Source organism: Zalophus californianus, chromosome 8 (assembly GCF_009762305.2).
Source record: "Zalophus californianus isolate mZalCal1 chromosome 8, mZalCal1.pri.v2, whole genome shotgun sequence".
Classification (NCBI taxonomy): domain Eukaryota; kingdom Metazoa; phylum Chordata; class Mammalia; order Carnivora; family Otariidae; genus Zalophus; species Zalophus californianus.
Window position 1 is genome coordinate 121,731,080 of NC_045602.1, and position 26,357 is coordinate 121,757,436.

At 41.5% G+C, this 26,357-nt stretch overlaps 1 protein-coding gene across 4 annotated transcripts in view; it reads right to left on the reverse strand.

The window, feature by feature from the left end:
- Positions 1 to 26,357, reverse strand: part of CHD6 (chromodomain helicase DNA binding protein 6) — a 191,568-nt gene that overhangs the window by 67,439 nt on the left and 97,772 nt on the right. For all 4 annotated transcript variants that reach the window (XM_027621209.2, XM_027621211.2, XM_027621210.2 and 1 more), the window contains 9 exons: positions 25,490 to 25,576; positions 25,151 to 25,285; positions 21,330 to 21,451; positions 19,651 to 19,894; positions 18,256 to 18,432; positions 17,524 to 17,667; positions 14,047 to 14,302; positions 13,059 to 13,269; positions 3,231 to 3,426 (listed from right to left, as the gene is read on the reverse strand). In XM_027621209.2, coding sequence (XP_027477010.1) covers positions 3,231 to 3,426; positions 13,059 to 13,269; positions 14,047 to 14,302; positions 17,524 to 17,667; positions 18,256 to 18,432; positions 19,651 to 19,894; positions 21,330 to 21,451; positions 25,151 to 25,285; positions 25,490 to 25,576 — 1,572 coding nt within the window. The remainder of the gene's footprint in view (positions 1 to 3,230; positions 3,427 to 13,058; positions 13,270 to 14,046; positions 14,303 to 17,523; positions 17,668 to 18,255; positions 18,433 to 19,650; positions 19,895 to 21,329; positions 21,452 to 25,150; positions 25,286 to 25,489; positions 25,577 to 26,357) is intronic.

Consider the following 26,357-nt stretch of genomic DNA (forward strand, 5'->3'; position numbering starts at 1 on the left):
GCTCGCCTGCCTGGAGATAACCATGGACTGCCCCAGATCTTTCCAAGCTCTTTGAGGCCAGAATGAACACATTTTCTATCATCTGAACTCAGACCTCTGGAGCCATGCTGAAATCCTACTAGGGTAGGGCATAAGACCCTGTTCATAATGAGATTCTTTTTTCTGTGGTCCTGATATTTATATCAGGCAAAACACATCTCAATCCACACACAGATCAATGGTCTGTGCCAAGGCCATCTTCCAAAAGAAATACAATCATCCTCTATCAGAGCAGGAATTGTGGTTCTTCAATAACCATAAAGGACTACAGATGACTGAAAGCTTTCACTTTTTACAAAAAATTTTTATATTTTACAAAAAATACTAGATTACGTACATATGTGTGAATGACTATGTGTAAGTTAACATGATGTAACTAGCAAGGACGGTGCCAGGGAACAGTCTGGTTAAGTTTTCTACTGTTAGGGTTAGGAATGCATTTGACTGATGTTCACAGCCGAACTTAGCTGTGGTCCTGGGAACCACACGATGGTCTCAGGGTCCCAATGTCCAGACTCTCTCCCCACATCGTATTTATAGCACACAGCACAAGGTCATGTGGCAGAGGGGGCGTGCGTACCAAGTGTGCAGTGTTCTGCGGGCAGCCTCCAGCCCTCCCACTCCTCCCCACACCAAGCAAGGACACAACTTTGATCCATCTCTGTGGGCGACTCAGAACTGCACTCTCCTTTCTCTGCCATGTCGTCTTCACAGCCCACCAATCCCACCCCCACAAACACTGCAGTGATCTGATTTCCTTGCCCTAACGTTATTCTTCCCAATTCTTTCATTTCTACCCAGTCTGGCAGACATTTCAAAAAATAAAGAACAGTGTCCTCTAAGTTACCAAACTTTTACATAAAAATAACAACAAAAACAACAAAAACAAAGCAGAGTAGTAGATCTAGAAGACCCAGTGGCCAGTCTGGGGGCCCACAAGTTGAGGAATTTTCACTCTAACTTGGACCCGGGACTGCCACTGCCGCCCTCACTCATTTACCTTCTGCCACATCCTTGGTCCAAGTTCCCACCCTGGATGGCCCGAAGTGCTGGTGGTCTTTGTTTGTCCACTGAGGCCAAGCATTAGAGCAAGTTCAGAAACTGACTCAGCAGACTAAAAGCCTCACGTGGTCCAATTTCCATTTGACTTTGCTGCTATTCCTTTTATTCATCTCTGGCCAGCTCCCCAGCAGTGGACATTTAAAACAGCTTTTCCAAAGCTTCTCCCTTCTCCCCAGACCCCAATTCCAGAGAGCCCCGTCCACCCTCCCTGGCTGCCGTGCATACAAATCAATCCCCTCAGATGACTTCACCTTCCCCCCCAGGCTCCACCACTCTCATTCTTGCTAGTTCCATCTCTTGGCATGGGCACCTATTCGCAACTGGCCATGTCCAGGATTTCACCTAGGTGAAGCATGGTGATCCCCAAATCCTTGTCTTGACCATGACCTGCCTCCAAATGCTGGCCACATGCTTCCAATTTCCCTCCTAGAAATTCCTCCAGGCGTGCCTTGCCATCATGGGCTCAAATTGGCCAGCCAATTTCAGCTTCTCACACCATCATTCTCCTGGGTACCAAGGCTCATAGTCAGGTGAGCACTGCAAAGGAGCACAGAACTTCACAGTTGGCAAGGACTTAAGGGATCATCTGCATCAGGGTCAGCAAACTTCTGCTACAATAGTAGATATTTTAGATGTTGTGGGCTATGGTCTCTGTTGTGATACTCAACCCTGCCACTGTAACACAACAGCACCAGAGATATTATGTATTATGGGTGGGTGTGGCTGTAGTCCAATAAAAGTACTTCAAGCCGGCTAGCCAACAGGCGCTAGCTTCCCACCACCTGATCTATATCACTATCCTAGTTAGGTTCTTGCTATTTCCCTAATCAAATACTAGTTTTTGCTTATTTTTATGCCAGTGTCAAGCACATTATTCATTATATCTAGCAACTCACCTTTGACCCAAACATCCCTTCACCAGTAGAGAGGCCTGATGGGAAACTAGTCGTGTCCACTGATTTTCTCTGAAGCTGGACGTTGAACACAGGGCCACACGGTTTCACAAATGATTTCCCCCCTGAACTGTAACCAGTTGTCACCAATTTAATAATTTAAAATGCCATTTTTTCAACTAGTGGGCTGCTTTCTTCAAAAAAAATCTTGCTTGGAAACTCATTAAGTGAAAAAGGCAAAGCAGAACGACCGTGGGAAGTGGTGTAAGCTCCTCTGCCGGCTTGCTGTCCCTCGCAGGGCGGCCTCCTTCAGGTTTGTGACACAGAAGCCTCTACACTGCTTTTATCAATCACTGTATCATGAAAAAGGTTTTGAGCTACCCACCATCCTCCCCACTACATACTTGCAATCCTAGTATTGGCAAATATCCCACGATACAATATATACTTAGGGCAAAGTTTATCGTTCATGAAAATGGATGTACATCTAGAAATGGTATTCTTGACAAGTCAGAATCTTTTTGGCTGACGTACTGTCCAATGTGGCCAGAATGCCATTGTTTTTACTTTGAAGCAGGGTTGATGAAGGATTCTGACCCAGAGAACGGTTACCTCTGTCATTTTCTTGCTTATTTATGCTTATTTTTAAAACTGTAATAACTCCAATCTTTACAATAATCTTTTAAAGCCACCCATTACTTAATTTGGTTCAAACTAAAAAATATGTCCACAAATTCATTCAATTGGGCACATATACACTCTAACATGTAGCATTAAGTCGAGAGCAAATGAACTAGGGAGGGTGCCTGTCACCCAGGCCACACAATGGAATTTTGTGTTATCTCCTTTACTATACATGACATATGACCATCTAAGAAACCAACCAGTGAAAATGCCTGAATCCCTCTGTATTATCAAAAATTAGAGAACTAGTTAAGCTTAATATTTTTCTTTATGTTGGATAATAAAAATAAACAGTAGTTCTAGTCTCTATCTGGAGGCCACCACTGTGAAAAACCATCTGGTTTAAAGCAAAAAGAAAGAACCACTCCCTGATTAGTGGGAAAGGTCGACATGACTTTTCATTCGGTTGACCCCTGCCCGAGGCCCTAAGCCTGCCATCCAGCTGACAGCACAGCACGAGCAAGGCAGACACCCTACAGCAAGCCGGGCCCCATCGTGATGTTCTCAGATGCAGGGGCAGCTAAGGCAAACAGCAATCATCCTAGTGGTTACCTGCAAGTCATTTTGTGGGTTCCAGTCTGAATCAAATATGATGCAGGTATCGGCGGCTGTGAGATTGATGCCCAGGCCTCCCGCTCTGGTGCACAGAAGAAAGACAAAGCGGTCTGAGTCTGGCTTACAGAACCGGTCGATGGCTGCCTGGCGCAGGTTTCCCCGTACTCGCCCATCAATTCGCTCATAGGTGTATCTGAGGGGACCCAAATGAACGAAAGCCCAGGTGTTAATCATACTTCAATGGAGAGCAGCAAACAACGCAGGAAGCTGTTGACCCGCAGCCTTATATCCCTCACTTCTAAATTTGGACCAACTGAGAGCAGTCTGTGAGGAATCCCTCCCGTCCATATAGGCAGCAGGGCAGATGCCTAAGACTGCACTGCAAAACGTACCCCCCCAAAACAAGCAAACAAAAACCAAACCAAAACAAAAATATCAGCCACAAACTAAGGACCAGAAGAACTGTAAACATAAAATATCAATCCCCACAGCCTGAGCAACTTATTCTCCAGTATTCCCCAGTTTCACTTGCACCAAATCTAATCATAAGACCAGGAAAAGCAAGTAAGAGCCTCAAACATCTACTTTAAGTAGTGATCTTAACAAGGAATCAAAGTTCTAATCAGTGTGTAGCTGCTCTGGGGTACCCTGAAAATGGTAAGCAGACTGTACTGGCAGGCAGGCCTTGCGCACCTGGGCTGGTCATTTCCGGCCCATCAGTTCTCCCGGGCAGCACACTGCCATGCACGGAAACCACAGGAAGGTTTCTGAGCTATGTCGGGGGCAGGGGGACAACAACTGAGGACTTTTTAGAGGGAGATAAAATGGGGAAGTGAAGCTGACTATCATTAAGAAGGCACATACCTGTGTGGAAACAAGGGTGAAAAGCACGGTAGGGGATAGGGTAAAAGGAAGGAGAGCATATTACTAGCTGTCCATTCAATTAAAGTACGCAGAGGGTATCTTCATGATGGAATCATGTGATTAATACAGAATTAAAACACAGTAGCAATGTGGACAGCTGCTGACATCTTACTCTTTTCTTACTTACCCTAACAATGAATAAATTCACGAGGGGATATTACCCTGGGCCCAATTCTGACCGCCAAGCAGGAACTGGTTGGTAAAGTAGAACTAAAAGGAACCTTGTGACAAAAGGACCAAGTCGCCCTGGACCCAACAGCAGCCAGGAACATGGATCCCGACACAAACCTCATCAGTAGCCCACAGTTTGGGAAATCGGATCTTTAAAACCTCAGATAAATAACTGGTAAGAGAATAAGGATAGACACTCTAGGGGTAGATGACTCTGGCTCTAGAAAACGGAGTGTGGCAATTGGATTTCCTCAAGGACTCTGACTTCCTCGAGGAAAAGGAAAATCCATGTAAAGAAACCATCCAAGGAAATAACATATAGAGAAACCAGACCAACTCAGGCTCAAAAGGGACACGTACAAAGCAAAAAAAACCAAGTCTGAAAACACTGTCTTCCTTTGACAAAGCCACAGCGCATCAATACCTGGAATTACAGGTGTAGATTTTCCCTTTTTCTTCTTTTTTAATGTAATAAACTTAAGCATAATACATGGGACTACAGCAGTAAATAAAACAGGAGGTGGTGACTTAGAAAGGCAGACTACGATGAGACTGTGTCATAAGATAAAAGCAAAGGGTTGTATGTCTGGATTCTATAAAACCAAAAGGCAATTAGATATAATGGTCATTATCATTAATAACAGCCACAGCAGTAATATTAGCAGCAAGCTCTTAGGAGTCAAGCTCTGTGCCAGGCACTGTGATACATGCTTGATATGCACCATCCCATTTACGTCTCATGATAATCCTAAAGACTGGTTTTATTGTCATCCCCATTATACATTCAAGGAAACTTCAAAAACAAAAACAAAACCCCCACAAACAAACTAACTTGCTCAGTCACTGAGCAGGTGAGTGAGTTGAACTGAGACCCATTTGACTCCAAGTCCACATTCTTAACCAGTTTGCTGTATGGCCTTCATATTGTACCCTACACTTCAATGCAGGAGGGTAGAAAGACTGCCGTGAACACTTAAAAGAGAAAATTAAAGATAAATAAGAGACACCAGTAAATTTAGAATGTTGATAACTCTAGTGGAAGCTGGAAGAAACTATAGGCACCAACATGGTTTTGATAAACCAGCGCACTGAGGTCTGTCCTGGGTACTCAGAAGTTTGGGCGTGTAGGTGATGGGATGCAAGAAGCACAGGATTTGGAGTCAAGGGACAAGGTTGAGATTCAATTAACAGGAGTTGTCACCACCCCCACTGTCACACATGTGAACAATCAACGCTGAAGGCACAGAGGACACCCCAGCCATCAGAGGAGAGTGAGATGCCCATGGATCGAGGGAGGCAGGGAATTAGCACAACTCTAAGGAGGAGGAGAAATCAATAAATAGCAAAGCTAGAGCTCAACTGTCCCCCAGGGAGAAAATTCCCATACAATTATAGTGTTTTGCCAGCTATGATATAAAAACAGTTTGAGAAATTGTGCAGGATGATTGAAACATTAATTCTCATTTCTATCACTTGTTCAGTTTTGAGGGAGTGCTCTCAAAGAACACAAAACTAAAAATCCATCCCATTATGTGAGTTCTTTTAAGCTGTTCCTCACCCCCTCCTTTCTGAGCCAAATCCCTTGGCTTTGCCCTCACCCCTGTATGAGAATATAGCATGAAATTAAGCGGGAACAAAACCAAACCGACAGCTGGAGAGACAACGAGGCTCAGAGAACAAAGAAAATCTTGAGGGCTAGTAAGTCTGAATGAAGAAATCAGACATCAAAAAATTTTCCACACCACACATCGGTGCAGTAATTAACCCTCTGCATCAACTATATTTTGAACAAAGTCCCTGGGAGTTTATGTGGCTCATCAAATTGTAATTCTCAGTCACTGTCAAATTTCAACAAGAAGCAGGTGGCAGCCTGGAAAACCTGAGTGCTTTGTTTTGGGGAGGAGGGCGGTGACGCGTTTTGGGCACAACAGGAAATGCTGACCTCAGAAGGCCCGAAGGGAAATGAAAAGCTTTCTCATCTCTCAGCAGTAACTAGCTGGAAAACATAAAGAATTAAACAAATAGGGCGCCTGGGTGGCTCAGATGGTTAAGCGTCTGCCTTCGGCTCAGGTCATGGTCCCAGGGTCCTGGGATCGAGCCCCACATCGGGCTCCCTGCTCCGCGGGAAGCCTGCTTCTCCCTCTCCCACTCGCCCTGCTTGTGCTCTTTCTCTCGCTTTGTCTCTCTCTGTCAAATAAATAAATAAAATCTTAAAAAAAAAAAAGAAGTAAACAAAAAAACCCCATTCACAATAGCCATACACATACAGAATACTTAGGCTTAGGCTCAGAGTAAGAAATAGGCAGAACTTGGCAACATGACTCTAGGTGCCATGTTGGTTGGTTCACCATGTCCCTTAACACCTACAAGGTTTTAGCACAAGGCAGGTACTTCATAAATATTTACTGAATCAACAGTGTATATGAAAGACGTGAAAACCTACAGTGAGTATCAGGTTCTTCAGTTTTACAAAGGTATCAATTCTGTCTTACTAAATGTGAAAAAGCCAATCAAAATCCCAACAAATGGATATGTATGTATAAATACAAATATGCATCATGTGTGTATATACACATACACTTATATATTATTTTTTTCTGTAGTCAGGGACTGTAGTCAGGGATAGATTAAAAAAGAATAATTCTGAAGTTTATCTGCAATAATACATGAACAAAGGAATAGAAATACTGATCAAAAGAATACAAAGATTAAACACACACCAGCACAGGTAGTAAGTATATTTTATAGACAGTGTTTTATATGAATGGAGGAAAAGATGTACTATTTAATGAATAAAAAATTAGACACATTTGGAAATAAATTAGATCCCCATTATATACCATTGACCAAAATTACAGAAAGACTAAAGATTCAAATATAAAATTAAAAAAAAAATCAAAGAAATCCAGTTAAAGATTCTCAGGTGAGAAAAAACTTAATTCAAGGGGTGCTTGGGTGGCTCAGTTGGTTAAGCATCTGACTCTTGATCTCAGGGTCGTGAGTTCAAGCCCTGTGCTGGGCTCCACGCTGGGCATGAAGCCTACTTTAAAAAAAAGGAAAAGAAAAAGAAAAGAAAAGAAAAGAAAAGAAAAAAGAAAAGAAAAGAAAAGAAAAGAAAAAAGAAAAGAAAAGAAAAGAAAAGAAAAGAAAAGAAAAGAAAAGAAAAGAAAAGAAGGAAGGAAGGAAGAAAGCTCAGTACTGCAGAATATCCAAAGGGATCAGGCATTGGGGGCACCAGGTAACCCTGAAAATGGGGATGCAGAGTCTAAAACAGAGGAACTGGCTGAATATCTGGCAAAGTATCAGCCTACAGATCACCGACTCCAGCCTCAAAGCGGGTAAAACACTACTGCGCTCTACCCCAGGAGATACCAATCACGGTTACTTCTCTCTAGCCCTTCCCCCCAATCGGCTCCCAGTACAATCAAATTCCCACCCTTTAGGCAGAAGAGAGGAAGAGAGACACCCTGAAGTACAGACACTGGACGTTCCCCAATGAGACGGTGTAGCTAAACGGACAGTGTTCACACACAGCATCTGAGTCACCGAGGCTCTGCTTCTGGTACAGACTGGGAAGGCCCTCACACACCAACCCTCCAGCAGCAAGTAACCACCAGAAAATGGACAAAATACAAAACACAAAATAAAAAACCCACGAATGAAGAGAAAAACCGATCTGAGGGCCCTGGAGAGTTGAGGCAAGAAGGCAGATTTTGGAGAGGAACAGAAACTCGCAGTTTTGGCCTGAGGCGAAGCCACCGTGTCGGCAGCAGAGGTACAGGCAGCTAGAACTCGGATAAAAAGCCCCTGTCTTTCAGACCAGAGGCACCAGAGGTAGGAGTGTGGGGCAACCAGGACTGCCAGAGGGTGAGGGGGATCTACAGAAAGCAGAGACACAAGGCTCTGGCGCAAGACTCTGCTGAAGACTGGCTGACCTCTCCAATCACACATGCTTGGGGAGCCCGAAGGCAGCCTCAGCTCAGCCCACCACTGCTGCTGACCAGACACTGACAGGAAGCGCATTCGGACTCCCAGCCAGTTAACTGCCTCCAAATAAAACTCGCCATCTTCACAGCAACAGAACAGAATCCTGAATCTCCACAACAAAATATTCACAATGTTCAAGGGAAACCCCAAAATTAAGCAACAAAACTGTGTGAAGAAACAGGAGACATGTGACCCATTATTAAGGGAAAAGGCAATCAACAGGTGTCACATCTAAAATGTTATAATTAAAGCAGCTATTACAATTATGCTCAGTGAAGGAATGTATGTAATAAAGAAAAGACAGGCAATCACAGCAAAGGAACACAAAAGTAAGAATCACGTGGAAAGCTTAGAACTCGAACACAATCTCTAAAATATGGAAAGCACTGAATGGGCATAGTTATAAGCTCGGCGGAAATGACTGAGAAAAGAGTCAGAGTGCCAGAAGACATATAAAACAAAAGACAAAAGAAAAAAAACACACTGAGACAAATAAAAGAATAGAGCCTATGGAAAGTGGAACAATACAAGAAGGTCAAACACACAGGTGACTGGAGTCTCACAAAGAAATAGAAGAATGGGGCAAAAGGAAAAAAGAAACTGAAGGAATATTGACCCAGCACTTCAAAGTTGAATGAAAGATAAACATGTACAAATTTAAGAAGCTCAATGAAATCTGCACAGGATGAATGCCACACATCACAAACTGCTGAAAATCAAAAATTAAAATAAAATCTTAGTAAAACAACACATTACATACAGGGGAAAGAGGGACATAAATGACTGCAGATCTTGTCAGAAACCATGGGGCCAGAACACAGTGGAGTAACATTTAAAGTGCTAAAAGGAGAAAAAAGGCCAACCTAGAGTTCTAACGTGAAAGGGATACAAACGAACAAAAAGAAAAAAATCTGACTGGGAGAAAACAAAAACCACCTCTATAATGATTCATCTCAGAAAGGCAGACAATGCACCTATAAAACAACCAGTTGAATGCTACAAAAATTGAAAAATTAGAGAAGAAAACGTTCTAGGAAATTGAAAATATAATCACATAATGAAAACCTAGGGGCTAAAGTGGGAGGGCAGAGTACGAGAAAGAATCCCACCAGAGGTGTGGCAAAACATAGTGAGATGGAAAGGGAAGAAAATCAGGTGACCGGTCCAGAAGGTCTGGCATATAAATAACAGGAGTTCCACAAAGAGGAAACAGAACAAGAAGTTTTAAAATGGAACATAAAATACAAATTCCCCAGAACTGAAGGAACACAGATTTCAGATGAGAAAGACCCGCTCAGTATCCGGTTCAACGGACCCCATACAAAGGACAGTTCAGTGTGTAATTCCACAGCACTGGGACAAAGAAGATAAATCAAAGCTTCTGAACAAAAAAACATGTCACATACACAGACCAGGAAGCACAAGGCCTTTGAGCTTCTAAGCAGCAACCATGGAAACTAGAAGACAGGGGACCAAACCCTCAAAATTCTGTGGGGAAATTATTTCTAACCTAGAATCCCAAACCCAAACAGTTACTCAAGAATGAGAGCAGACTGAAAACATTCCAGGGAGTGTCCACATTCACTTATCATCCACCCTTCCTCAGAAGCTCCCTGAAGCTGTCCATGGGATCCACCGAGGAGATTTCATTCAGGAGGAAAGGGAAGACACCTGTCATGTGATGAAGGCAGGGAGAACACAGGTGGCGGAGTGTACCAGGAGGGAAGGGCAACTGGCCGGAAGGCGGCCCCGAGCAGATGCAGCGGATGCGCCTGACTGCAACAAGAGGAGATTTAGCCAACCAGGGTACGTTTTGGAGCTGAAATTATACTAAGGAAATAGAAAAATAGGCAATCAAATAAAAAGATAATTTTTAGTTTCAGGGAAACTAAAAACTGTGGGAGGAAAAAACTGTCAACAGCATACTAGATGGCTGGGCTGTCACTTAGCACTGGCGTTAAGTCATGTGGTGGTGATGAGGGGCGATGAGAGAAGACAAATGCTCATTATCCACAGTGGGAACAGGTAACACCTAAAACTAAAAATCATCAAGAAATTACAACTACTAACATTTTTTAGGTACAGCTATAAATACTCAAAATAAGAGCATAAAGAGAGTTTAAAGTAATAGTTTCCGAGGCTGGGAAAATTGGGGCTGGGTGAGAAGGATGCTATCAGGGAAGGCACTTTTTTGAAAGTCTAACAAAATAGTTTGGCTCTTTAAAATATGTGCGTGTGGGGACGCCTGGGTGGCTCAGTTCATGGTCCCAGGGTCCTGGGATTGAGCCCCACATCGGGCTCCCTGCTCAGCGGGAAGCGTGCTTCCTCCCTCTCCTACTCCCCCTGCTTGTGTTCCCTCTCTCGCTCTGTCTCTGTCAAATAAATAAAATCTTAAAAAAAAAAAAAGTGCGTGTATAACTTTGCTGGAAATAAAAACTTTATTAAAAAGAGAAAAGTAACAATGGTATTAAGGCCAGAAGAACCCTGTTGGATGCAGCTGGGTTTGGGTTTACAAAAAAAGTGTAAAGAAAATACTTAAGAATATTTATATGAGTGTGTTGTTGAGAGATAGGGGAAGCCTTTTTAATTTAAGCCTATTAGTTTAAGCATTTAACTTTAACCATATATAAGCATTTACGTTTATTGAAAGCTGTTTTAAGAGTCTGAAGATGTGAGTTTTGACTATTACAAAACTTGAAACTTCTAAAAATAAGATAAACAAACAAAACCCATACCCATAAACAAAAAGTCAAAAAAAAAAAAACACACACTGGGGAAGTAAACAAATCATTCTTATAATAAAAAGGCAAAGAGCAACAGAAAATGGAGGAAGAACATGAATAAGCAGTTCACGCACACAAAACTATAAACAGCTAAAATATATGAAAAATATTTACCCTCATTATTACTCAGAAATACAACTTAAAACAAAAGACCGTAATTTTGGCTCATTGGATTAGCTAAGATTAAGTGGCAAAAACATTACTGATCAGAGTATGGGGGGGAGCACTGCTGAAAGGTATAAAAGTAACATCTTTCTAGAGGGTGTTTTGGAAATAAGTATCAAGTGCTTTTAAAATTGTACATAAAAATTTATCCCAAGGAAATAACTGGAAACATTCACAATGACCCTAAAGGGATTACTACAGAGTTCCTTAAAATCCTGAAAAACTGAGAACAACCTATGAGGCAGAGTATCATCAAAATTATGGTGTAGAAAATAAGTTTAAAAAAAATCATGATATATTAAATAAAAAGGTGAACTACAAAGTAGAATGTAGAAATATAAACAAATGGACAACACAACTAAATGTCTATATGCACAAAATGAAAAAGACAACCCCCTGAGTATGAGTGGGAGCTTGGAGCCAGTGGTGGGGTTATTTATATCTGTATTTTCAAGAGAAATTTAATATTTAAATAATTTCACAACAAAATGAGCAATAGATGAGAAGGACAAATAGAAGAAAAAGGAGCTAAACAGAGACATCTGTACTTAGTAAAGGTCTGCTAATTACACTGCTACTCATTTTGGGGGGTTCTTTAAAAAACAAAAACTGCAAACTAGTAGTTGTATATATTTTGAAGAGTCAGATAACGTATTTATAAGAACAAGTGTTCTGGCAATGGGTTCCTAATCTATAGTGAATTTATAAAACATGAAACTGCTTTAACTAGTTTTGATTTACTCACTATACCTTCCTCAAAGAAAAAATTAATGTAAGTCAAGAATTCTCTACCTAAAGACCTCTACTATAGGACTCTGAGAAATTTTTTTATTGTCTAATTTGATTTTGGAGAATTATTTATGTAACATTAAATGTCAGCATATCCCATAGTTGAATCTGTCACTTCTTTTAATATTCCTTCTATAAATTATATGTTACAATAGCAAACAGAATTTTCAAGGGTCAGAATATTTAAGACAACTGTGATTTGCTATGATTACTTTATGAAACCAAAGCTTTCCTTTAAACTTAGCAATGCTTAAACTAATAGCTTCTATGACCTTGAAAAGTCTTTTACCATTGCATAAATTCTTAAAAATCCATTTATCATCTTTGGATCATTGATGTAGTCCAGTGACTGGAAACATAAGGTCCACTATAAGTAACAAATGTAGTGCCCACACAGAATCCAAACAACCCATATAACATAACACCACAGACTTTTCACCTGCGTGAGTGATGGAACTTAGGCTCAAGGAATTATAGGAGTATGAACAAGAAAATAGACTGGAATGCCATAGCTAGAGTATCATAAAACCTTAGAGGGTTTGCTGAGAAAGGACATCAAGTATCCCCAATTCTTTTTTTGTGAGCTGTCAGCTTATACTCTTTTAGCAACTTGATATAGTGATGCTTTCCAGGATGTATTTCTCCATCATTATTAAGGGAAAAAAAAGAAGAAAAAAAAAAAGCAAATCATTGTTTTCTTAACCTTCTCTAATGCTTCTGAATTCTGTTTCTTACAACTAAAGATAATATAAACATGTAGCATTTCCTTTTTAAGCAAAGCAAGGGCTCTACATCATAGCCTGTGAAATTAACTTTAGGCAGTTAAAATTGGGCCTACTTGGTCACAGGATTTAACTCTGAATTTCAATCAATCTTTAGGAGATTACTTTTCTCCATGTTTGAATGCTTTGTTGTTGTTAAAGCATAATTTTTAGATGAATCAAAAAGGTACCCAAAAAAGAACTGCCTGCAGCGTCTAATGCACAGCTCTGAGACAAGTTCTCACCTTCTCTGGATGAGATAATCTTCCAGGATATCGAGACAGCGCACCATCTGGGAGAAGATGAGTACTTTGTGACCACCTGCAATCAGCTTAGGGAGCAGTTTATCAATCAGCACCAGCTTCCCTGCTGCTTGAATCATGGCCTGCAGCTGAAAGTCGGGGGCATCAGGGCTGTGGGTTTTCCGGAAATCTTCCAGAATTTTCTCCTCTGCCCCTGGAAAGGAATGGAACAAAACTATTCCTCGAACAAACTCTGAGGGCTCCCTGCTTTACAGATCCTAAAAAAAATGAAGTGAACTCATAGATCTGGACCAACAGTCCAGTGAGGCAACGCTGGGTGTGCACAGCTGGTCTGTGCCCTCAGCAGAGGGCTCTGCAGCGGAAGCACGGCCACTGTGCAGAGAACAGAGGGGCTCTGCTTTGCTGGGAGACCTCACCAAGTAGAGAAAGAGCTTTAGATACCAAGCTGACTCATTCAAGTAAAGAAACCTCCATAGAAATGTGACAAAAAGACACACCTCTTGACATCATAAAAACTAGCTATTAGTAAATCCAAGCCACATTTTGATTTAAAATTTTATCAGAAAATTTTATTGTAAAAAAGCTTCTGATGTGTTCTCTGGTTAGTACAGTTAACTGTTAATTTACCTGCGGATTGCATCATGATCATTTATTCAGCTAAGTAATACAATTCCCTGTCCCGAAGGGCACGGTATGGCCAGACTACCGGTAAATAAAGGGCAGCAGACTGAAGAGTGCTGCCCACCTTCTGATGGCAGAGTTGGTAGAGAACTTAGCTCTGTGCACTCACTACTAGATGGCTTACCCAGATCCACCAACCTCTCTGAGCCTCAGTTTCATACATCATAAAAAGGTGAGCATACATACATCCTCCCATTTAATGTAACTCAGTACATAGGACTGTTGCTCATCATTAGCTTTTGGCAGAAGCCATGGCAGGCCCGAGTTGCTCCCCGCTTCCCAAACTCACCATTGATCAGGTAGGGATGGTTACAGCACTTTCTCAGCTCCATCATGGTGTTGATGAGATTGGGCATGTTGTGTTGATTTGCCCCCTTGGTCAGGAAGGAAAAGTTCTTCTCCAGGATGGCACGGTAGTACTTTTTCTGGATATTGGTCAGCTCTACTTCAATGATCGTCTCTTGTTTGGGAGCAAGGTTCTTTTCCACATCATCTTTCAGCCGCCGAAGCATCATGGGTTTTAGGATAGATTGCAGTTTCTTCACCTGTCCGGGGAAATGAGACCTGTTCACCTACCCATATCTGACTTTAATGATTGATTACTGGGGTAGTCCAACCTTCACTACACTCTCCTGAGCACCTCATCACAGTACTGTGGGAGTAGACTGAATGAAAGATCATGACTAATCCCGGAACATGGGGAGTTTATAATTGGACCTCAAGGAAAAAAGGGATCTGGTTTTAATTCCCAAGTAGTCACTGAGAACCTAGGTGGCAACCTTACAAGAGACAAAGGGAGAAAGATATAAAAGATAGTACCTACTCTCTAGGATGGCAAAAACAAATCCCTCTCGCTCCATCATGCACGCATGTGCAGCAATGACCTGAGGACAACTTCAGCTATGTGAGGAGAGACAAGTGACACACTACAAAGGGGAGACTTAGATGCTGAGAGAACAAAGTAAAAAGTAGAAGCGATTTGGGGGTAGGCGAAATGTGTGAAGGGGGTTCAAAAGGGGTGAAAACTTTCAGTTATAAAATAAGTCCCGGGAATATAATTTAGGACATACTGACAACAGTGAATAATACTGTATATTTGAAAAAAAAAAATAATACTGTATATGTGAAAGCTGCTAAGAGAGGAGATCTTAGAAGTTCTCATCACTAGAGAAAAAACCTATAGCTCTGTGTGTGACAGATGCTAACTAGACTTAGTATGGTGATCGTTTTATAATATGTACTTACATTGAACCATTACCACACACACCTGAAACTAAAGTTCTATGTCAATCATATCTCAGGTTAAAAAAAAAAAAAAAGAAGTAGAGGCAGTCTGGAAGCAGACCCCTCATACAGCTTCTAAGTAACGCCAGCAAACACGCTTGGAGTAGAAGCATGTAGAGAGTTAATGTTCTAAGATGATGTCTCCCATGCCATCACGCAGGCTGTCACATCAGGGGTACTCTGAGCTGACAGTAGTCTTTGCTATGATTTGTCTGTTCTTCTCCTAACAGCCCGAATCTGGACAGCAGATCTCTACTCACCTGACTGCACTGGCAAGGTGACTGCTCCCTCTCCCAAGAAGACAACGACAGAAAAGGGATTCAAAATCAAGGCACCTGACCTAACCCTGAGCTATGACAGGATACGAATAAGATTAATCCTGGTAGGAAAATAAAATAAGGAAGGGTAAGTGCAAAAGATTGAGTTTCAAGTCATAAAGGGCTGTTCAAAAATGTTTCAGGGCGCCTGGGTGGCTCAATCAGTGAAGAGTCTGCCTTCGGCTCAGGTCATGGTCCAGATGTCCTGGGATTGAGCCCCATGTTGAGATCCTTGCTCAGCAGGGAGTCTGCTTCTCCCTCTCCCACTGCCCCACCCCCCTGCCTGTGCTTTCTCTCTCAAATAGATAAAATCTTAAAAAAAAAAAAAAGTTTTAAAAGATGGTACATTCTGCATAAATAAGTTGTGTGCAGTGTCAATGCTTCCTGAAAAAAATATAAAGTGACTTACAGACAGTGATTAGTAGCGTTATCAAAGCATATTTTAAACAATGATGAATATGCTTCACTTTGGAAGCTGATGTGTTCTGGAACTTTTATTTCCTATGATTCAAAATATACACATTTGATGCCATTTTTATGGTTTTCTCCTAATTAACCCCAATCCTAAATCTAACCCATTCATGGGACCTTGATTTTACCAACCATGATACTTAGGAATCTATCTCCCAAGTGGACTAGGAATGACTACATAAGATCCCAAAGAGAAAAGACACAACTAGATAATTATTAAAGATATGGACAAATGCCAATCTGCCACATGCTGGGTTCAGCTTTGCCCTTCACTTGGTTCATACCTTGAATCATTTAGTATACTACATGCCAGACACTGTGCTGGTCAATACAACAAACACAACTTTGGAGAAGAGGTGGGCCTTGTCCTCAGGGAGGTCATTGTCTAGGAAGAAGAAAAAATGCATACCACAAAATAAGTGCAACAGGAGAAGAGGACACGTTGCTAATGGTCCAAAAATGAAGAGAAGGTTGGGAGCTGGCTTTTGAAAGATCAATAGGTACTGCAAACGTAGAGAAGTGGAATGAAGTTTGATTCTTCACTGCCCTGAAAGTCTGACTTGCCAAAGAAGTAGAAACAAACTGACTTGAACCACAGTGTATACTCCTGACATGTTAGTGAAATTCCCAAACCTTGTCAGTCCCCCAATTCTCTGCCCCAATCCACTCTCACACCATTGCTAGGTTAATTTAACAGAACTAATTATGTCATTCCTGCAATCAAAGCCTTGCATTGCTTCCCTAATACCTTCCAAATTCTTCAAGCCATCTTCCAAGACCTTCCCACCATATAATCCTTACCCCTCTGGCCTCATCCTGCACAATTCATCAACGCGGTTCCCAGCTCAACCAGATGATTCCCTACACCTGAATAAATTCCATGGCTGATTATGCCAGGTGTTTTTTCTCCTGTGCAAAGGAGTCACCATCTTTTCTCTCTCCACGACTAAAAATGTACCCACCTTGCAAAGTCCATTTCCAAATTATTCTCTCTCCATGAAGGCTTTCCTGATTCCCAAACAGAGGTGACCTTCTCTCTTCTAAAATCCCCAATTCTATTATTTGTTCCTCTTATGGCATTTAAACTTGCCTGGCTTATTTCTGTAATTTCTAGTCAAGATTTCTATCCACCATACATACTTACTACTGTTGGCTGTTCTGAATTAGCTTTTAGTCCAATAAGCTAGACTCATGACTAGATCTTTGAAAACCGGGAAACCTGGTTGATTTGGACAAAACTGGACTTACCAACTATTCTAGTACATGACTGCCTTCTTTTCCTCACTACCTGTGTAGTTTGTTGTACTCAAGTAGATGAGCCTGGGAACGTGTTGCCGATTACGTAGGAGGAAGGAGGAAGGATGAAGAAAGCAGAGGAAGGCACCGCACTCCGGAGTTCAGGGTGGAACAAAATCACTGACCTCACATGTGAGATCAACGAAGACAAGAGGCCGGACATGCTAACACAGGATTATGGTGGATACTGATTCATTTATACCTCCGGAGTAATAGGAACTCCTAATAATCAATTTACCCTCCTCAACAAAGACAAACAAGTTAAATAAAGGAGTTAATGCTCATTTTAGCAAGGATGTGAGAACTTGCTAATGCCTGTCCCCACAACGACTTGTTCTGTCCTTGATGGTAAAGGTAATCAACACATCGTCTCCTCAGTCCTTCAGGCCCCTGTTTACCTGTTCCTCTGTTTTCAGATCTCCAAATTCCTCTAAGAAAGCAGTCTCTGAAGGAAACTGTGATGGCTCCAGAAAATTCAACAAGCTGAAGAGCTCCTCCACAGAGTTCTGCAAGGGTGTCCCAGTGAGCAGCACTTTGTGTTCCTGCACAAGTTAATAGTACATGATAAGCAGTGGTGAGCCACCAAAACAGTATGCTTTTGAAGCCAGGGCATTCTGTGCTCGCTTTGGGGCAACTCGGTTTTGCTTTTATGAAAAGATAGGATGCTGCTGTTTCAGGGCGGGTACGGTCGATTAATAGATCAACGTTCCTTTCACATCACTGATTCCAGCGGCAATTTCACGTTAGTGCAAGCAACATCCATCCATTCATTCATTATTACTACCCTCTACGTACTGGGCACTGTGCCAAGGCTGTCATCCCTGGTACCAGATTATTCAAGGTCTTGGAAACAAGCCGAAACACCTTACGTTTCCAGGTCACAAATTTCATGGTATTTAAGACTACCCTGGGTCCCCTTGGGAATCTATTTGTGGAAAGGTCAAATTGTTGACTCAGTTTGTAACAAAAACCCTTCTGATTCCTGCACTATCAGAGATATATAGATGGCAAAAAGAAAACTCAGAATAAACAGATCATGCACAAGTAAGCTACATGCAGAATGGCTACAGAATGCTTCCACAGTGAGTAGATGGAACCGGTGTCAATGTAAAGAGCTTGCTAGCTCTCACCAGGGCCATGAGCTTTAGACCCTCCAGAAGTTTGCAGTTCCTGTTCTTCAATCTGTGGGCTTCGTCAATTATCACACAGCTCCAGTGAATCTTTTTCAGCTCTGGGCAGTCTGCCAGTATCATCTCAAACGTTGTGATGACAACATGGAACTTGAAGACTCCTGAAAGGGGGTTTCCCTGAGGGTGACACAACGGAAGGTGAAGCTTTATGTCATGACTACAGAATACAGCTGACGCGTTCCCAGCAGGAGCAGAGGAGGCAGCGCCGTAAAATGGTAGGGCCTAGGTAAGAGAAGCCAGTAAGCATGGTACTTCCTCATTTGGGAAAAGAGAATATAAGGATGAACCAGCTATTTAGACAAGAGAGAGACCTCATTACATCGATAAACAGAAGTAAGAGACACGGGCCCTCACAATGGTGAGACATACGAGCAAATACGGAAGACACAGCAAGGAAGCTTTTTTATTTATTAATTGCCATCATAAGGAAAGCAGATGGGTATTGATTCACACGTTCCCAGCCAGGACTGGTCTCAACCACGCAGAGCCTGAATACCCAAGGAGACCTTCTTTGCTCCTTTTCAGATATGGTTAATTTCACCTTGGACCTGGGGTTCTAGCACAGGTTCAAAGCCCTGCTCCTGATTCACCCGGGACAAGAGCTACTGGGCAGGACACATCTTTGTGCTTTACCTCTCTTAGTGTTGCCATTAAAGAGCAGAGCTGCATCATGTTCGAGCACATCTTAAATTTCTTCCAAGTGTCTCCTTTTGCTGTTAATGAAATGCCTGGGGGAGGAGCACTGGCTTTCCTCTGGTTGGAGTCATTTAATTTTCACCTTGTTTGATTATGAAAACCAGTGGCCAGGACAAGCTTACAAGCATACTCAGTAAAGTGACTGTAAGTAACAAAACCCCCAAAACCCCCACAGTCTATTGTGCTTTTAACAATTTAAATCCTGTCTTCCCTTTATCCTCCTCTATCAAATGTGTTAACCTCCTCTCCAAACTCCCTAGGAATCCATCCTCTGTACACTAATTCTTCCACTCACTTTTTTTACTGAGCCATATAACAAGTCAGATAAAGTCTTCTGCATATCAAAGCAACTTCATAAGTCAACCAAGAAGCCAAGCTTTCAGTATCCTACAAAGGATAGAGCCTCTGGCATATTTCAGAGAGTGGAAAACATGCCCTACAAATCCTATGTTTTATCACAAACTAAACTACCAAAGAGAAGCAAGAAGTCTGCCTCAAAAAACAGAAGACTCTACAAAACCAGTCAACGGTAACCCAAGGTGCAGGGCATTAAAACTCCTGAGGGCAAGTGACAGAAAGGCTGTTCTGAATGATGACATCAGGCCATCACCAGATCTCTGAGACCTGTGCAAGGCTCACCTGTGCGTCTCTGTACACCATCTCATACTGCTGGATCATCTGCCTGCTGATCTGGCTGCCATGATACACAATGGCATTCATCTCTGTCCACGTCCGGAACTCCCGCTCCCAGTTCGTGATGGTGGAGAGTGGGGCGATGATGAGGAATGGGCCGTGGATTCCCCGGAGGAATATCTCAGAGAGAAATGTGATGGACTGGATGGTTTTCCCGAGGCCCATCTCATCAGCCAAAATACAGTTTTTTCTGCAGAGAGTAAGAAATACAGATAATTCATCATCAATACAGGAAAGTGGTAGAGGTTGGGTATAACTCAAAAGATACTTCGGAAGCACACCGTGACCTGTAAGGTCATCAGTGAAGGGCCTTATTGGCATTTTCCAGAGATGCAACTGAGGCATGTTTTTATTCTTATGATTCACACCCTGCCTACTTCCGAAAAGGAATTATGGCAACTTGAGAGAAAATACAGGAAAGAGGTCCATACACTATAAACTGAAAATACTAAAAATTAAAATAACAGTGAGACTGGGGCGCCTGGGTGGCTCAGTTGGTTAAGCGACTGCCTTCGGCTCAGGTCATGATCCTGGAGTCCCGGGATCGAGTCCTGCATCGGGCTCCCTGCTCAGCGGGGAGTCTGCTTCTCCCTCTGACCCTCTTCCCTCTTGTGCTCTCTGTCTCTCATTCTCTCTCTCTCAAATAAATAAAATCTTAAAAACACACACACACACACACAAAAACCTTTAAAAAAAAAATAACAGTGAGACACAAGGAGAAAAAAAATATGCCTCAAACCTAAGCCAATTTCTGTACCTGACAAACTTCATGGAAGCCAAGGCAAAAATAAAAAGATAAGTAACATGATTTTCACTGTCCATTATTTGTGTCATTGAGGGTGAACTTTTAACCCACACAATAAATTTTTTATCAGAGTAAAAATGTTGGTCTGTCCCGGTGATCCAGAATTCCAGACTGCACAGAGCTGGGGCACTTGGAAGGGTGTGGCCCGAGTCAGTCTCGCTCCTTGCTGCACAGGTGGGCACTGGAAAGCTTAGGGGAGCTTTCTGGTCCAAGTGGCTCTGTGAATAAGTGGCACAGACTATGCCTGGACACAGGTCACCAGGGCCCCATCTTGTGTGTTCTCCACGACAGCCTGCTGTCTTCAGAATCCATACTAGGGCTATACTCTAGAATGTTACAAAAATCTCAAATTTCATTTGTTTCATCTAGATTCTGATGGCAACTGAAGTATGAAGAGTCCAAAACCGAGTGGTACAGCCCCAGCCTAGAATATCCAGGGCTCACAAATAAGTAGCAGAGTTGGGGCTACAATCCAGATGTTTCCTTTTAGAGCCAATTTTTGCTAAAGACTTAGAACGATCTTTCGGATTTTGTTTCATCTAGGTTGGGCCTAACCTTTTGGCTAGAATGGCAAAGAAAAAAGAAGCATAAAGTCAACAATGTCTAAAATCATTCCTTGTGGTTGGAGAATCACCTGACGTGGAGTCTTGGCATGCCTCATATACAAAGATTACTACCCTAAACCTGCGGCTATGTTCCACTCTCTCACCACCTTGCTAGCTACTGCTGTTCTAAGCAGGCTCAGGCGACAGTTTAACTCCAATACAAACACTTGGGGGGATAACTGTCCGTGAAGACAACCCTGGTTCTGCTTCCTCACCTGTTATACCAGTTAAAAAGAAGCCAGTTCATCCCCTCTAGCTGGTACTCCCGGAGCTGGTTACTGTTCTTATACTCTCGAGACTTCTCCAGTTTCTGCCAGGAGTCTGAAGCAGGCCTCTCCTGGTGGAGGAAGGCAGACAGAACAAAATACAGAGAACGATGTTTGAGGAGCGTAACACAAATAGGGATACAGGATAAGAATGGGAAAGGTGGCAAATCTCAAAACACTGTACTAAAGCTGGCTGGCTTCAAGCTGCAGTTACTATGATCTGAGTAAGGTGTGTGCACACACACACACACACACACACACACACACACACACACACCTCTGATATAAGGCAAGCCCCTATATTTTCTAGCTTTCACCAAACTAAGAACATCTCTATAAAATTTGCAAGTAATTAATGAAGAAGAGAAACAGACCCACCTACAATCTTGGTACTGTTTTACCCAGACTCCTGGATGCCACTCTCACTTACACTTCCATCTCCCTGCAAACCAATAGTAGTCAGGTGTTTTGGCTTCTACAGATAATTTTTGTTATTTCTTTGTGCATGTAGCATCAGCTCAGGAAAGTACAGTGGGTCAAATATTTTGCTGATTACTTCCTAGAATCAGTATAAGGCAAAAAGCCTGTAAAATCAAAACTGTAAATTTCTTAAATATCCCATAAACATATTTTCCCATATAAAATACTGATTTCCAAATATAATTGATCTTTTCCCTACTGATAGGGAATGCCATATTTATCACATACTAAATTTCAATATATCCATGGAGCTCTATTTAGATTCTTCATTCTGTTCCACTTGACTGTCTAGCACTGCAATAAAATCCAATTTTTAAATTATTATATCCTTTTATCTGATTAGGGAATTATTTTTCAAAAATGTCTCATCTACTCTACCTTATTCACTATTCTGTATAACTTTAGAATCAATTTGTCAAGTTCTCTTAAAATCCCATTGAGATTTCAATTAATCAGGAGAAGATTTAAATCTTTAGGTGCGGAGACTTCCCATCCAAAAATTCTATTTATTTAGGCTTTATATTATTTGGACATAGACTTGGTTATTTTGCTTATAGCAAATTGAGCCCCTAAATTAACAGTTTATAGTCTTAAAAGTTAAAACATTCCTAGCTATAGCTTACAGTTACAAATGAGAATTTTGAGACTGTAACTTTTTTGAACAGTTTTAGTCTTTGGTAATTCTACTTTGGAGTTACTACAATATAGTTTATACTTGAAATACGTTATTAACTAAAACTAAACCACTTGCATGTGAAATTAACAACATACCCCCCAATTACATCATTGATATTTGGAGGTAAGTAAGTGAAATTTGTCCATGATCTTTCAGAAAAATACACATCACAGCTTACCTACAAAATTACTACAGCTGCAATTAGGCTAAGCCCTTTAAAATAGGACTCTGTTGAAAATTATTACTAGTGTATTATTACTAATGTACAGATATAGGTGCTTTTAAAATAAGGGAGAAAATAATTTAGTATGTAAGAAAACAATGACTTTAAAGAAAAAGGTTTTAAGCAAAGATATTCCTATATAAACCCTCTTGCTCTGTTCCCTTAAAAAAATGACATTCTTCTTAACCTACAGGAACCAGTCAACGTGGATCCCCCGAAGTCCACTTACCCCTTTAATCGGGCATGCTCCCCTACTTTACTAGATCCTGTGGGGAGACTTTCTGAAATGTTCCTCTAGTGACTTACATGGCTTACTCTCAGCACTGTTAAGTACCGGAGGATGGAATTTCACTGCAGATTTCTACTTTGCTGCCTTGGTTGCACTCCAAAAGCAGAGGCATCACGCTCCAATCCAGTCAATCCAGCCTTCCCTCCTTCCCCAGTGCTAAAAGGTTTAGTTGAACATCACCTACTGGCCAGAATTTCAGCCATCTGAGCACAAGACCTGAAATCAGCTGGAAGTTTCTGGTTGACTCCTAAGTGGTATAGACTGCAGGAAACAACATACCCCAGGGCTCCACAGCCTTCAATGGCTACTTAGTTAACTTGAAGGAGGAGAAGTGATTCTCAGAGTCTCCATGATGGCTCCAGCCTATTAAAAGACTGCTCCTGCTTTGCACAATCATCATGGACAATGTCACTTCTTGCTTTCTCAAAATTCTGTATTTTACCTATATGTAACTAATTTTTACCAAAAAGCTTTCAGGTATAGAATGTCCTATTCATCAACTTCAAATCCCAGAGTAAGATCCCTTTAAAAAATTATTCAGGTAAACTTTCGTTTGGAGCTGGTCCTTTTCTTAACACATAAAAAGACAGCTTTAGTTATGTTGTGAGCTACCATTCCAATTCAGAATTTTTGAGATAAAATTTCAAAATGTGCATTTTAAATGTGAGAACAAATAAATCAGAAATGAAGAGACAAGTGTGAAATAATACCATGGTTCACTGAGCAATGAAAACAGCAGCATCGCAATAGCAAAGACGTAAAGGAAAAGGGAAATTGCCTGAAAACACCTGAGAATTCATATTCTTGCCAAATGCATGCAGTGAGTCTGAGGAAATAAGTGGGATTCAGGCTGAGAGAGTAAGAATCCTGATTAGTCGGAGACATTAACTTACAGTTAGCTTCAGAATGGACATGCTCTCTACTCTCTGCCCCACACCAGTTTGCCCCTGCCTTGTGCCACATGTCCATGTGTGTCCACACACACACACACACGTCTACCCTGTTAACCTGAGAGCTCCTGGGGGCTGGGTGTGCACCCTCTTTCTTATTGTATGTCACTCAAGAGTCAGCCAACAGCAGATGTTTAACAATGACTGATGAATTAACAGCAGACAACAGTTGTAGGAGAGGGTTGAAAGAGAAATTTATTAACCAGTCATGTAGACAAAACACTATTAAAAACTATGTAGATTTCTAATCAGTTCTGCACCTCACGCTTCCTCCATATACTTCATATGGCAAAAAAACCCACTGCTTTTGAGTAGACTCTGACAGAGATCTAAGTTCAATGTCAAGCTCTTGTCTCCTAAGTTCTGACTTTCCAGGGATATAAAAACAACTACAAATAAATAATAAGGAATTGGATAAGAGTTTTTCATATAAATGTGGTGACTTTTTAAAAAACAGAAACTTATCATTCTAGTCTATAGCCATATTCAACAACTCTGATTCTCTTCCCAAGTGAGTCACATCTTAATCAGGCTCTTCCAATTCTACATCCTTTTAATTATTGTCCCTCTATATACAACTACTTGTCAGGTACCCTGGGACATTTACGCAGCTCGGGCGGAATAATCCAGAATCAGAAAAACAAACTGATTAAATAAATATATTTTGAAAATCTATGTCCTCTCGGTGAAGTCCAGGGATCTACAGATAGAAGATAGTTCTTCCCCTTAAGAATATTCCAGTTGAGTAAAGGCAGAGGATAAAAACAAAGAAAAAAGATCACTGATGGGGCAAGAGGTAATAAGAAACAAGAAAGATACTAACAATTTATTGAGCTTCTTTCCCATGCCAGGCATTTCTTACACGTTCTATCTTACTGACTCCATACAGCACCATATACGAAGAAATAAAGCTCCTATTCAAGGTTCTTAAATGTCACACACATCAAAATAGAGCCTAGACCTAATGTTGAACAGAACGCTAGCAAAGTCTGATTTGGGGAGAAAAACATACAGAACTGCAAGTTCAATGGAGAGTGGCCAAAGGTAAGACACCAACAAAGACCACTTCTGAGCACAGACCCACAGATGTCCAGGATTGCCAAGGTCATAAAGTTAACATGATACAACAGGTGCCCAACAGGGATACATTACCACATGCTTAATTTCAGGGAGAATTTGAAGAGACTCAAATTCTTTAACTTTTGCAGGATCTACGTCTTCCTCTAGCTCCCACGTGCTTTCTTCATAAGGCAGCGAGCACCACTTCACCAGGTAATGTGTCACTTCCTGGTGGGAAACAGGAGAGGAGTTTATGTTCTACTAGATTAAAGGAGTCAATCATACTCCGGCCAACCTCTGAAAAACCCACAATGACTAATGACTATCACACACAAATGCCTTTAAAACAAAGACCACATGTTAACAAAACAAGCAAAATACGTAGTAAGAAGGGAAGGCTCTTTAGGGGAGTCAAAATGACAAAACACCCACCTCTCCTGTTTCTGCATCTTTGGTGTGGGCCACCTCCAGGACTCGATCAACTTCTACATAGTCCGGGTTGAACAAGTCTTCATCAGGCTAGTGCAAACAAAGGAGAACAGTTAGAAAGTGTCCCCCTCCCCTCAAAACCAACATATAGGGGTTCATCTGTAAGTGACCCCCTACTCTGGGCTTATCAGGAAACACAGAATGGAAGGAGTAGCTTGAGAATAAAAGTCACAGCACAGACATTTCTTCACTGTCCCCAAATCCTGCTCTCCATGACTGAATTTATAGGTTACACCACGGCCAGAGTAAGACTCTCCTAATGGTCATTATAGTACTGCACAAAACTCAGCACAAGGATTCCCTTTTTCTTACTGCTTTTTGTTCCAAAGATAACCCTTGGAAACTCAGAATTAGTTTCTTTTTCTTCTACATACCAACAATAGTAGCAAACATTGGAAGGAGGCATGAGGGGAGCTTCCGGGGGCCTGATAATGTTCTATGTCCTGATCTAAGTGGTGGCTACACAGGTGTGTTTACTTTGTAAAAATTCACCGAGCTGTACCCTTAGGATTTGTTTACCTTCATGTACATTATGCTTCCCAAAAAAGTGTACTTATGAAATAATAAGCATCATTTGGAAATATTTAACCTGTGTCTGGAGTAATGCTAAGTGCTTAAGTCTCAAAATTACTTTATGGACTAGATAGAGTAATCACTTTACAGATGAGGAAACTGACTCAGACAGGTTAAATAAGTAATGTGACCAAAGCCACAGAGCTGTGTGAACTGGAACGTTACCCAGGTCTTTCTTACCCAGAAGCTCTCCTCCCAGACGGCTAGATATAATGTTCTTATTGCCCCTTTGGTTGGA